The sequence below is a fragment of the Eucalyptus grandis genome, chromosome 10 (assembly GCF_016545825.1).
Source record: "Eucalyptus grandis isolate ANBG69807.140 chromosome 10, ASM1654582v1, whole genome shotgun sequence".
NCBI classification, from domain to species: Eukaryota; Viridiplantae; Streptophyta; class Magnoliopsida; order Myrtales; family Myrtaceae; genus Eucalyptus; species Eucalyptus grandis.
This window is the reverse complement of record NC_052621.1, coordinates 38495543-38509309: the sequence shown is the minus strand read 5'-3', so window position 1 is coordinate 38509309 and position 13767 is coordinate 38495543. Positions and strand designations below refer to the sequence as shown.

At 40.8% G+C, this 13767-nt stretch overlaps 2 protein-coding genes across 2 annotated transcripts; both read left to right on the top strand.

Moving 5' to 3' along the window:
• The first annotated feature begins 2242 nt into the window (after positions 1 to 2242).
• Positions 2243 to 3478, top strand: LOC104424220. Its single transcript, XM_039303062.1, is given in 7 exon segments — positions 2243 to 2296; positions 2392 to 2564; positions 2608 to 2807; positions 2872 to 2924; positions 2926 to 3165; positions 3168 to 3345; positions 3348 to 3478. Coding segments are annotated over 7 exon segments (1029 nt in total).
• A 495-nt stretch (positions 3479 to 3973) lies between these two features.
• Positions 3974 to 8786, top strand: LOC104423284. The gene is made up of 7 exons (XM_010035796.3): positions 3974 to 4730; positions 5440 to 5577; positions 5689 to 5931; positions 6054 to 6167; positions 6549 to 6731; positions 7351 to 7568; positions 8334 to 8786. Exons 1-7 carry the CDS (start codon positions 4011 to 4013, stop codon positions 8671 to 8673), a joined length of 1956 nt encoding a protein of 651 aa, XP_010034098.3. The 5' UTR covers positions 3974 to 4010; the 3' UTR covers positions 8674 to 8786.
• Positions 8787 to 13767: the final 4981 nt, after the last annotated feature.

The window sequence follows — 13767 nt, the reverse complement described above, 5'->3', positions numbered from 1 at the left end:
ACATCGGAAGAAGACACGTCACTGCAGAAGATTACCATACAGGGAAGAGATGATTCAAGAATCAGAAGGACCGAGTTTCGACATTTTGATTTTGATGGTGAGGGGATAGGGCTGGCGAGATGCAGGACGAATGCGAAGAGCCAGCAGCGTCACAGCAACTGGAGCTAGGCATAGCATTTTGGGACAGGTTTGGAGTTTGAACAAAGTGTCTCCAAAAAAGTAGGTGTGTAAATTGCATGGACGACTTGAAGTTACTAAACGTGAATTGACAGTGCTATGACAGAGAAGTTACTTAAGAGCACGAGCACCACACTGATCACGAGACGTTGCGGGACAGTCAAAAAAAGGCAGTCCCCGTTTGATAAAAACTTGATGCAGAAGAGAATACGACAGTTTATTAAAAGTCTCAAGTCCAATGGGCGAACGCAACTACCTAAAGGTGGCATTTACAAATCCATATATCGCTAATAAAATTATCCGCATAACGTTCTTTTAGTTCGTGGGGATTAATATTAAAATTTATAATCTATCATAACTACTAACTGTTTAGTAAATTAATACAGTTTTCAAAAGAGAATTTTGCTCACGCACCTTTGCATTCGTATAAGTTTGTGTGCGTTCATGTGGCTTGGTACTTATCCTCGTGACTCAAGAGGATATTGGTGCGATTATACTCATGCTAACCCAGTAAATGCAACTTCTCAAGATTCTGCGAGCAAAATTATGAATATTGTTCTTTATTGGTAAAATGTGAAATGCGTCGATAACTATCAAAACCAAATGATATACCGTTACCTTGTTTAGTCAATAGTACATTGTCAAATTACCAACACTATTGCGAAAGTACCAACGGTTATTGTATTGTTTGAAAAACCATTTCACTAATTTAACATTTATGCATGTAGCTTATTAATTTGTTGTTACTATCTTTTATAGAAAATTGCCAACCCTTAATTGAAATTACTTGCTAGCGTCAATTGTTTCAACATTACCGATTATTGCAAACATTTACCGATTTGCTAAAGTCACTATCTCTTTTAAAAGATTATCAGACTTGATTGAGTTAATTTACCATCTTTTTACAGGTCAAGTTACCAACAAGGTTTAGCTGTATATACTCTTTTTTTTTTTTTTATAATTGTTTTAAAATTACAAATGATTTTAATAATCCACCAATATTTGTTTAGGGAGCTTACCAATGTGTTAAATTTACTCACTCTTATTTATAGGAAATTACCACCTTTTGTTTGAGTCTATTTACCAATGTCTAATTGATTGTTTGAAATTACAATTGCTCCAATATTTTACCGACATTAACCATTGCTTTCAAAATGACCAACTACATTACAATAATTTACCAACATTTATACATAGAGCTTAAATTACCAACTCTTACATGAAATTATCAACTCTTATTCTGATCACTTGCCGACTTTAATTGATTTATCCTAAAACACTAATCGTTCCATTAATTTATCCACATTTTGTTGGGAGCTTTCAAACATATTAAACTCTGAAAATAAATGTTGGAAATTATTAAACTATGTGGAGATTCCGAGAGTATTAAATCGATGTCGCTAATTCAATCAAATAAGAGTTTATAAAGTAAAAATTAGATGATTATCTAATCAGAGAAAATTCGGTAAATCACTCAAAATAATATTGATAATAAGCAAGTAACTATTGTCAATTTGTAAAATTAGCTAGTAACTCAAAACAATCAAATAACCGATACTCTCATGATATTATTTGTAACTTATTGATGTATTATAGGCTATTGATGGTGCCTACTAACAAATTATATGCTAAATAATTTTTTAAGGATTTATTGGGAACGTGCATATAATTCTTTTGTGGAAGGATAATATTAATTTAACTTGGAATTATATAAGAGAGAGAGAGAGAGAGAGAGAGAGAGAGAGAGAGAGAGAGCGAGCATGCGGAGCCCGATAGGAGATTGCGAGCGGGGAAAGGAAGGGGGTTCTCATGCACAGGGGAACCTGGGGACCCGTGTGATGTTCCTCTGCAATGCATTGTTTTCCGGGATGTTTTGCTTTTCGGCTGCCGACAGCAACGCACAAAGACGTGGCGGGCCTCGGTACTGAAATGAAACGAGGGTTATGGACGAAGTGAACGTGTCCCCAGTGCAACTTCCGGTTGCCCTCGATTCTCCTCCATTTGCATCTGCTGCTTGTTGCTCTAGTGCTTTTCCCATCTTCTCCTCGTGGGAGCGGCGCTGGGAATGGGTCAAGGACAGGAAGTCAAGACCCGGAATGATTCCCAGGTCGACATTCAGGTTCTAAACTTGCTTTGGCATTTTCTACTGCTATTCAAGTTGGGTTGCCAGTTCCAGTTGGTTGGGGAGGGTGGTGAGCGAGTTGTAATTTGCAGGAAAGAGGGGAGATATTCTTCTTCCATAGGCCCAAGGTAGAGAGAGAGGCAGCTCACAGCGCCGACGACGTGCAGCGCCTTTACATGGTCCTCCGTCCCGAGTCCGGCGAGAGGCCCGTACAGGAAAAGCAAGACCCCAAAAGGCTACTGTCCAAAGTGACCACAGCAGCCAGGTGACGATGGTCTCGAGAACCGCAACCCCGCAATTTTGTCTAGATCGTCACCTCGCGAAGCATCACATGCCCTTAGGAAATGCCGAACGCAGGAAGTGAACATCGAGAAGCTGGCACTGCTGAGGCTCATAGTGATGGGGAAGAAGAATCTTCCGGACCCAACCAAACGGAGCCTACCTTACTTGGGATTTGCGGAGATGGTCACCACCAACATCGATGATGTCAAGTCGGCTCTTAAAGCAGGTGCTCTGCCCTCTCTCTCTCTCTCTCTCTGATTCAACAGCATAATCGAACTTGCTTATTGCAGAGGAGTACGACACTTCCACGAGGGGACACCGCGACACGGCTGTGGCCAGAGCGTGTTGGGAGAGGGCGTGTAGTGTACCGCATAGTTAGACACAAATCCAGCGGGAAGAAAGCGCACACGCATCTCATATACAGGCTGGAATTCCCTCCGGAAGAGGAGAAGCAGGAGCCCCAGGAGTCGCCGAACGTCCGCAGAGAAGGATCCTTCCTCATCCAGATCAAGAACCCCGAGCAGCAGCAGCAGCAGCACGGCAAGCGCAAGGCGGTGTTCCCTGCCCACCTGCACCTGCAGGGGCAGTTCAGTTCGGTCAGCTGAGGTACAGCCCGGCAGACCCACCGGACTTCCTGAGCAACGAAGGGTGCGAGTTGCCGCTGATATCGGCATCGGACGACATAGAGGAGGAGCTGGGGATGGAGCTCGTAGCAGGAGGAGAGGGCGATCTCTCCTGTTCCGATCTGCTCAAGACGTTCGGGGATGGATGGATGCCCTCCCCAGGGGCACCTGGGTCAATCTGAAAATTCGTTCCCGGGAACACAGTTGGACCCGTGACTCGGGGGGGCAACTGCGGTTGTTGGGTTGCGTTTCCTGTGTATATTTGGGCCCCTAATGAGCCGATTGCACTTCGTCAGCCCAAATGGCTGTAACCCACTTTAGGAATGGCCCAAGTGGTGGGATGCCAATTCCAACCACTATTCCGCGATTCACATATGGGACGAGCCTACGAGGGATTGGGCATTGGAATTATGTTGTGATCCCTTTCCTATTCACTAAAGAAGGTGGATTCGAACCTAAAAGCATGTGGACGATGGACGGGAGAGGGAGAGGGATTCTTCAAAACAATTTTATTATGCGCCTTTGCAACTCTTCAAAATTTTCATTGGAGTGGCCTTCATTTTGATTTTCTCGTTAAATCGATGCTCAACAAAGCCAGAGGGTTACGACATATTCATAAAGAAATGATTTTAATCGGATCCCGTTTGGAGAATTTGAGAGAGTTGAAACTCCCAAAATGCCCCCACGAACCGTCGACGACGTCACAGGGGTTTTCAGCGACGGTTTATCTCAATCCTCAAAGCGCTCAGGATTCTGCGTGGCTGGCGGTTTAGGGTTTAAGGAGGGTGGGGGCGGGGGCGAGGGCGATGCGGGAGGGAGCGAGCGGTCTGCATCGAACATCTCCAACTCCATCTCCAAACTTTTTGAACGACTCCATGTCCATGTCCCTCAGGCTCTCCTCCTTCCCACCTGCACTTTGGAGACTCCAACCTCCTCCTCCTCCTCCTCTTCCTCCTCCAGTAGTCTCGGACACCGCCGCCGCCGCCGCCGCCATCCCGCTCTCCTCTGCCCGCTCGAGAACCAGACGCTTCCGTTGCCTCCTCCCGTCTTCCCTCACCACCCAGAATCGTGCTCCCAAGCTCCCTCCCCTCCTCTCGAGCCCGGGCGATGTGCCCTCCCCTGAACAAGATGCAGAAGATGAAGAAGGAGAAGAAGAAGGAGAAGAAGACTGCGCTTCCTCCGCGCGCGACGCCTTGTCCCGCCTCCTCCATCTCGAATTCGGTCTCTCCTCGGACGACGCCTCGAGGGTCGCTTCCAATGCCCCCGATTACATCCGCTCCTTGATCGACGGGGTCCGGGAGCTGGACGAGCTCTCCCTCTGGGATTCTTCCTGGAAGTCCACGCCCCTCCTCGTCTCCTCCGCCTCCGCCGTCGCCGGTTTCCAGGAGAAGGTGGTGTTCTTGGCCAAGCAAAGAGGTGACCGGGGCAAGGTCGCTTTCCTCGAGAGCATCGGCCTCCCCCTCTCCTCTGCCCTCTCCGTCGCTCGCTCCGTCTCCTCCAACTCCCTCCCCTCCCTCCTTCGCAAGGTCCGCTGCTCGCATTTCTCCTTCATTCTCTCTTCCACTCGTTGTATATATTTACATACCGAGCAAACCCTTTTGGAATGGCGAGAATCGGCAAATCCTCCTCCTTCTTTACGTTCTTCATGTCTGAATTGAGCTGTCCCATTCGAAATCGTCTCTCTATGGTCACAGAATCCTTGGCTAACTGAGAGCAAGCCGGGATTCCAATAACTTTGCTTGCTCTGTACACTTCCATGCTTTCATAAATATGAGGTCACAATCAGTATTCTCTGCAATACTATACCTGTAAACATTGCGCTTCGAAGCTCGACGCTAATCGCCCTTCCCATCAGGCATATGTTCTTGAATTGAAAAGCCAGGGGACATTCTCTTGACAATAGCTCGAAGCATTGTACTTAGAAAGGATTGGTTCATCAGTCCCCACATAGTACTTACTGGCACAGGAAAAAGAAAGTAATACCCCGTTTAATTGTCGCTGTCTTGATCCTTTGCATATTTCTGCCCTGGTATTTACTTGAGAGCTTGCTTCTGAATATGACATTTCCCTGGAAAATTATGTGTACGTTTGTTTTAGAGACAACTCTGTTATGCTCTTGGAGTTGGTTTTTTGCGGAACACTCTGGAGAATATATTAATTGTCTTTGCATACTTCTCTCGTCCATTTTTTTCATGCCAATGCGGTGTCGTGGCTTATTTTGTTTCTGGCTTATAGGTTAAAGTGTTGAAGGAAATCTTATTTTCTAGCAGTGATGTAGAAGTCTTGCTTGGGAAAAATGCTCGTCGAATGATGATGCACTTATCAATTCCTGTGGATGAAGATGTGCAGCTAACCTTATCTTTCTTCGAAAAGGTATGGTGGACTATCTTGCTTTTATTGAAAGGTGTGATAAATGTTGTCTTTAGACTAGTGGCAGTTCATTTATATCTAGGGACACCTTTCATGGATAATTGTACTTTGCAGATTGAAGCAAGACGTGGGGGTCTAGACATGTTGGGCAACAAAGATGCCTCTTTTCTATATCTGGTTGAATCATTTCCGCACCTTCTCTCATTGCCGGTAGAATCCCATGTAAAGCCTCTGGTACAATTTTTTGAAAGTAATGGCATTCCTCGTGGACAAGTACGGAATATTATTCTTCTCTTCCCACCGATCATCTTCAACAAGGTTGATGACATCAGCAAGAAGGTTCTGGTGTTTCAGAAGGTATCCTGATTAATAGTGCTAAATTGGTTTATTTGGAATAGCATTCAATGTCGTGTTAAAGAAGCAAGCATGGGTTCTTTATGTTTGTAACTTGATTATTCCATTTCATGTTTTATCTGTAGATTCTGGCAGATAGTCATGATATTGGGAGAATGCTTCTGAAATATCCATGGATGCTTTCCACGAGCATCCAGGTGAATTACGAGGCAATCCTTTTGTTCTTTCACATGGAAAAGGTATATTATCGGAATACTCGTGTTTTTTTTGTCCCTCTCCGGGCTTTATCCTCATTAGAAATGGGTTTCCATCAAGAAACTTTCTAGGTAAATTTAAATGCATTTTTTTTATTTTATGCTGATGGATTTGGTAGATTAATTTAGTAATTTTTTTTTTAGTATGTGTTAAGAAGCATTGATCAAATCAAACTGATGTTCAGGCAGAATGAACTTTAAAAGAAAAAAAAGGGAAAGAAAACAAAAGAAGAGAGTGATAGACTATTATTCTCAATTTGCCTTTTGATCTTTGGGATGGGCCAGGGTTTTGGTTTGAGAGGCTTGTAAATGTTAATATGTACCTTGGGCCTTCAAATTTGGAACTGTGTTGCTGTTTTATTACAGGTACCAGAACCAAGCAGTCACCGTGCAATTAGATACTTGCCTCATATTATGGGGTGTTCAACTAGCAAGCTAAAGCTGATGGTGGAATCATTGGGTGAGCTATCTGTTCGAAATAAGAAAATGGGTAAGGTCATTGCTAAAAGTCCTCAGCTACTACTACGGAAGCCTGAAGAATTTTTCCAGGTAGATGGTGAACTCTCTTTTATTGGGTAGATGCTTGCTTCTTTTTCATCCTTGGACGTGATAGTAGCTTGACGTGTACCATCTCAGATGCTTACTTGATTTTTTTGTGTCTTCAAAGTACAAATGCTGTGTTTCTAAATTTCCTTTGCCACTTAACTGTCACCTAACTACTATGCATGTCTTTGTAATTGGGTGCCACTGGGGCACCTTACTATGGCTTGCTAAACTGTCCTATAGATAGATATGAGACAATCATCTACCTGTCGGCCTTATCAATTTTATCTTAGCTGCAATTATAGGTTTCCTCTCTCACCACCTCCTTCCCTTGTCCTTTCACTGAAAAGTACAGCAAGAAAGGCTTTGCTCTATGATTTTTTCACTGACATTACCTATATCTACTTCAGTCCCTCAAGGCTAATAATTGATATGCAAAGTCCAGGCCCTGGAGACCCTTTTTTTCTCCTGGGCCTTTGGATGTTGTCCATCAGAACTTAGCATGCTTGGTTATCTTGAAATATAAAATTCAATTCTCACTCTGTTATCCAATGTAATTGCTGGATCCTTCAATTGTCGCAGATTGGTAAGTGATGCTAATTTATAAAAGCATTGCTTTCTGCAGGTGGTTTCTTTACTCGAAAATCTTGGATTTGATAGGGAGACAGTGGGGAAGATTGTTCTTCGCTGTCCTGAAATTTTTGCTGCTAGTATAGAGAAAACTCTAAACAAGAAGCTTGGGTTCCTTAAAAGCATGGGCATTTCCAATGATCACCTTCCACGGGTTATAAAGAAATATCCGGAGGTTCTTGTGTCCGATGTTGACCGCACTTTAATCCCTCGGTAAGGATTTTTTCCCCCCTGATATATTTTAATTGAATTGCTCTCTTTCTTGAGCATCCTTTGGCTGTTCAGAACAAACTCAAGAGGTCATCTGATACCTAAAGTTTTACTTAAAAGGTATTTTTCTGTTCTGAAATAAGGAGAGTGGATAAAATTGCACAATAGTATCTTAAATGTCTGAGTCGGCTGTTTATAATCACTTTTTATTGTTCAGACTGTTATCTAACAATAGTGGTGTTAATGTAGGATGTTTGAGTAAGTTCTGTATTATTGTTTAGTAAATGAGAGAGCTGGGTCTGCTCCACGAGTAATGTTATCTGGTAAAAAAAGGCACTTAGTCTGTAAACAAATTAAATAGGAATGGGTTATGCTCTCAGTAATATGCCTATAAACCTAGAGAAGCATACTGAGCTGAACTTCTGAAACATAAGAGGTAAGTCCTTTCGAGGTGATTTATTGTCTGTTTGGGTTGAACTGTGAGGCTACAAACAGTGAAAGGAGGAAAAATGAAAAAGATACAACTAGGATGACTTAGCATGGCAAGGTAGAGCTGAGAAGAGCAACCTCAGGATGAAGCTGGAAAAATGAATAGCTCAACTGCATTAAGGATATCTGTTGGTTAAAAGTAAGGCTCATAATTCTAGGATTAGGAGGGGAGCCTAGTGATATGAGCAACTTTCCTTGCTCTTGAGTTTTCTGTCTGGAAAGATGGATTATGTTGCATGCTTGGGCTAGATTAATGTTGTGGTGGTGTATTGTGGACAGGATAAACTATCTGATGGAGATAGGGCTTACAAAGCGAGAGATTGCCTTCATGGTGCGTAGGTTCTCGCCATTGTTGGGTTACAGTATTGAGGAGGTGTTCATACCGAAGCTGGAATTTCTAGTGAAGACAATGGAGAAGCCTCTGAAGGAGATTGTGGACTACCCAAGGTACTTCAGCTATTCACTGGAGAAGAAGATAAAGCCTAGGTATTGGGTGTTAAAGGGTAGGAAAGTAGAGTGTAGCTTGAAAGATATGTTGAGCAAAAATGACGAGGAATTCGCTGCCGAATTTTTGGATATCGAAAGGATGCCTGTTCCCCCTGCCCCTTCTCATCTTTGAAATGCCCCGTGAAAGCCGTTGTAACATAGAAAGCCGGGGTGTTGTATATACATATAAAGAAAGTGCAGTTAAAAGGAAAAAAAAAAAAAATTAGTGAGTTGGGTTTTCCTAAATCTTGGATAATTTAGTGCCTCTTCCATGGAACGCAGGTACACAGGGAAGACTTATTCTGTCGAGGCCTTGGATATGTAGTCCTTTCGTGGATAGCGTTCGACCTTTAGATTTCAATGGATCGTGCTGTGCCATTGGATCATTGATTAAATAAAAGAAACGGCAACTGATTAAGTTGGTTTTCGAGTAACTTTGTACACCCTAAACCGATTAGTAACTTTTCTTAAAAAAATTACTATCGTTAACGTGTTGAAACTTAGTTTTGGTAAAAGAAAACAAGAAGTTGCATAGCATATATTAAAGTTTATTCATTCTTGATCAATAAGTACTTACTTTTTTCAAGAAATAAGTACGTTAGAAGTTTCAAAAATTGTTATGAAAGTGTAATTGAGTCCTGAAATTTTCAAAAAGTACAATTAAGTCTTAAAATTTATCACAAAGTGCGATTGAGTTTTCAAACTTTCAAAAAATACAATCATGTCCAAAAAATTGTCAAATTGATCTAATCTAATCTAAGTCTTTTGATTATATTTTTCAAAAGTTTTAGGACTCAAATGCATTTTTGTGACTAATTTTAGGATTTGATTGGATATTTTGAAAGTTTTAGAACTCTTTAAACTTTTGTAACAAGTTTTATGACTTGATTATTATTTTTTTTAAATTGATGACTCAATTGTATTTTTATAATGAGTTTTAGAACTTTTAATGTACTTTTCTCTTTTTTCAATTTAAAAATCTATTGCACTAAAAGAGTTGCTTAATTTAACCATTGATTAAGGGGTAGAACCATTCACTATATTATCACAGTCAATTATATTGCATTTCTTAATATTTCAATGGATCGTGCTGTGCTATTGGATCATAGATTAAATAAAAGAAATGGGCAACTGATTAAGTTGGTTTTCGAGTAACTTTTTACAGCCTACACCGATTAGTAACTTTTCTAAACAAATTACTAGCATTAACATGTTGAAACTTAGTTTTGGTAAGAGAAAGCAGGAAGTCGCTTAGCATATGTTAAAGTTTATTCATTCTTGACGTGTAAATACTTATTTATTTTTTTTTTCAATTTGAAAATCTATTGCATCAAAAGAGTTGCTTATTTTAATCATTGATTAATCTGAACATATTTCTACATGAAAAGTAAGTGACCACATGAAAAGGAAAATCACCTATTTTTCACGAGTTGAAAAGTTATTTCTTTTATAATGTATACTTTTTGTGATCATCCAGTCACTTCAGTGCGACAATGGCTTAGCTAATTGCTATGTACTCATCTTATTACCAATTAAATGCGTGGAGGAGTAGCTGATGTGTAAACTCATTATAACTAAATTGAAATTATTAGTAAACTGTAGTTATACACTTGCTTTTCAAACAAAAAATGGCTAATTGACGAGGTTAATGTTTGTAAAGAACTGATATGCTTCAATTTGTTTTTCCGTTTGAAAAGTTCCTCTCGACCATGTTACGCTAATGTGTCAAAGCTAAATAATCCATAAAAAGTTGCTATCACATGAAGATAGAACTAATTTTCGATAAAAGCTCTAATGACTATAATCTGAAAAAGGAACACTTAACTTTTCCAATATGAAAAAATTACTAGAAAAAATGAATTGATGCGATAAGTCTTGTACACCAAGTGATTGTCCTTGTCGCATATGATAACGTCTTTGAATCAGCCATATTAAGTACACTACTAGACTCATCAGCCATCGCATGTTCTTTCAGGCAGCGTGGAGGGAACGAATTGAAGCTGTTGTTAAGTAAATTAACATAAGCTGATCATACGCTGAGTGGATATCAATTTAACTTGTGCTTTGGACAAGAGGCTTAGTGCTGAGTCACCCGAATTCCGGATCAATCAAGGATTGGGCGGTCGGATGTTGATGGGAATTGCTAACCGAATGGAAGCGGGCGGACCCCTCCAATTTGGCGAAGCATGACAGGGACTTGTGAAAGCGATGGGGTGAAGAGGACTGCGACTTGACGGAGGGAAAGCAAATGACCAGATAATGAAATCGAAGTTGGTTTCACTTGAAGCAAAATTCATGGGTCCTAGCAAGTGAGAATCTTGTTGAAATTTGGAACCAAGGAATCGGGAATCTGGTTTGTGCTTTTGTCAAACTCGGCTTGTTCCATGTATAAGCTGAATGAACGGGCTCGCTCACGGCATGTTTGAGTTGAGGGAAGGGAAAGTAAGCGAGAGGAAATAGGGAGGAAACGGTATAGAAATGGTTATAAACGGAAGCGGGGTACTCTCGCCTTCTATTTCCTTCTAAAAGTGGAGAAAAATGGACGGAAATGCAAATGCTGCGACTGGCTTACTTTCTTTTCGAATGTGAATAAGACAGGATAGTCGTGTATAGTCCGAAAATAAGGGCTGCGTTTTGATCTCTTGCCTTGCGTCCATATGGTTGCACGAATGTTTTGGTAAACTATGAGCATGTTTGACAGAGAACAAAGTCGAACCTTTGTGAGTGATAAAAAGAAGTGGATCCTTTGCGGGGCCAGAGAAGAGTGAGTGTGCAACCTCATTGAAAATTGGGGTATGTACGATGATTAGTTTCGAGAGATTAAACTCAACAACAGCAAGTGTCACCCCATTCAAATGCTCGAAAAGAAGAATTTAGTTTTGATCACAGGTCATCTGTTGAAAAGAAGAAGTGATATTGGTGGTGCGTCATCAGCGTAAGGTTGGATTGTTTGTGGTTTTGATAATTGGAGAGTAAGAGACGCTTTTCCTTCTCTTCCACGTCTTTTTACTTTTCCTTCTGTTTTTTTTTTTCCATACCCAATTCCTGTACATGCATATCTCGTTTGTTTAAAGATACATGTAATGCAGCAGAAACGTACAATGCAACAAGATGGGATTGTCGGACGGGAAGAGATAGCTAATATGGTGTCGATGTCACCGCCATCAATGACCTCAATCAAATCTTGATTTTTAGTCATTTGTTTTCGATGCGCTTGATGTGGTTGATATTAAAAACTCGGAAGTCCATTCCGCGCCTATCACACCTGGACTCCATCTCATCTCGCCTCACCTCACCTGTAAAACCCACTTATCTTATGCTTTCCTTTTGTTTTCTTTCTAGAAGTGCAAGCCAGCTTTTATTGAAAAAGAGGAAGAGTGTGCAAGCTGCCTTCTAGAAATGACAGGTTAAGTCAACCCCGCAACACCCAAACCATGTGACAAAATGCAATTTCTTACGACTTGTGATTGATTAGGAGCGCCAATAATTCCTTGAAACACTTGAGCATCTTTCCAAGTCCTTTCATTGTAAAGGAGAGAAACATAAATTGGATACTTGTTTTGCCGTGTCAATTGCTAAAGACTTTTGGTCTCTATATGAACCTCATGAAAAAAAAGATTACATGACTTCTCTTTTGGACTCATTAATAATGATTCTAATCTAGTTCAAGGCTTATTGGAAATAAAAGATGCTCTAGTGGCACCCTATTGGATAGGAAAAGATTACAATCAGTTTGATACTGATCAAGTGATATTAATTCTTCGTCCCAAATCAATGAATCTCATAGATGTGGCGCACAATGGATCTTCTTCTATCGTCGACTAGATATTTCTCAATGAAAATCGCAAATCAAAGATTGAAGAAGAGGGAGGAAAAGGAGTTCTTGAACTGAAATAGGCAGAGGAGGACCTTATTTAATCACATAATTTCGGCCCCATAAATATACAAAAGAAGAATACAGAGAAAGTTGAGAGAGCCAATTGAAAACGAGAATTCTAAGACATGATCACTCCATAAGCAACATAGCATAGTTCTCATTCGACCCCACCAGTCCACTATGAATGTTGATGTCTTAGTGGGGCATTAAATCCACAATCGGCATTTGCAACAATATGAGAGGGTATGTCTCACGCTATTTCTTGATATCCAGGAAGCAACTCCCTCCACTCGCTGTTTCCCGAAATGCTCCCACCCATATGAAAATTGGTTGCTTTTTTTTCAAAACCTTAACTACCCTCGTGTCAGATTAAGATATTCTCCCACACGAGATGCACTCAAGGAGAATAGAAAAGTCGATTCTTTCTGGTTGCGAATCCAGTCGTGGTCTTCTAAAGATGAGGGAAGGATGTGAAGGAGCCCCACCCTCTGATTGCTGCGTACTGCTTCCATAATTTATAAAAAAATCGCAGGCCACGTCTCTTTCAGGTTCAATGTCTAAATGATGAAGCGTGTTATTGCCTAATGAATTGGACTGAAGGTTTAGTTTTCGAACGCGATCAAGGGGCGATCCATTCTTTTCTGACCACTGGAAGTGGGGTTTGCCATTTAAGTGTCCATTGTAACCACACCCTTGTATACTCTAAACCACTAATTTTTGCTCCAACTAGTTTTGTCTAGTGGACTTGACTCGGCTCCCTCTCATCTCCACCTTTGTCATGTCTTTCACATTTGTGAGGTCCGTTTGTTTCCCGCAAAAATTAAGAATATTGTGTTAATTTAAAAAATTATAAAAGAAACACATGAGTTTACGTGTAAACCTCTATACTTATGAAAACTCCAAACGTGAGTAAAAATAAAAATTAAAACCCTTTTGAGACAAGCTTGAAATAAACTTTTTATATAGTAGACCATCACTGAAAACCTCTATCTTTATTAGATGCGCTATTCGATTACATGTGTGTATATGTCTACACCTTGTACCAAAAAAGTCTAGAATATGCACATACTAGATTCCAGAAAAGGCATTGCTTGGGAGATCATCACGCTTTTTTAGATGATTATTGCCCTCGTACAAGAAACGTGTTTCTCACTTATATCAAACAATCAAAAGTCCCACACATTTCAAAAGGAAGTTCCGACTGAAAGAGTGTAGTGCGATCTTTTCATTGATGTGATGATGATGGGGTGAGTCGTTGGCAAGCAAAAACCCATCCAACGGTTTGATTACATAGACCCAAAGAAAAGCACCCGGGACTCTAATGTTGAGAGATAAGAGAGCCATATTCAG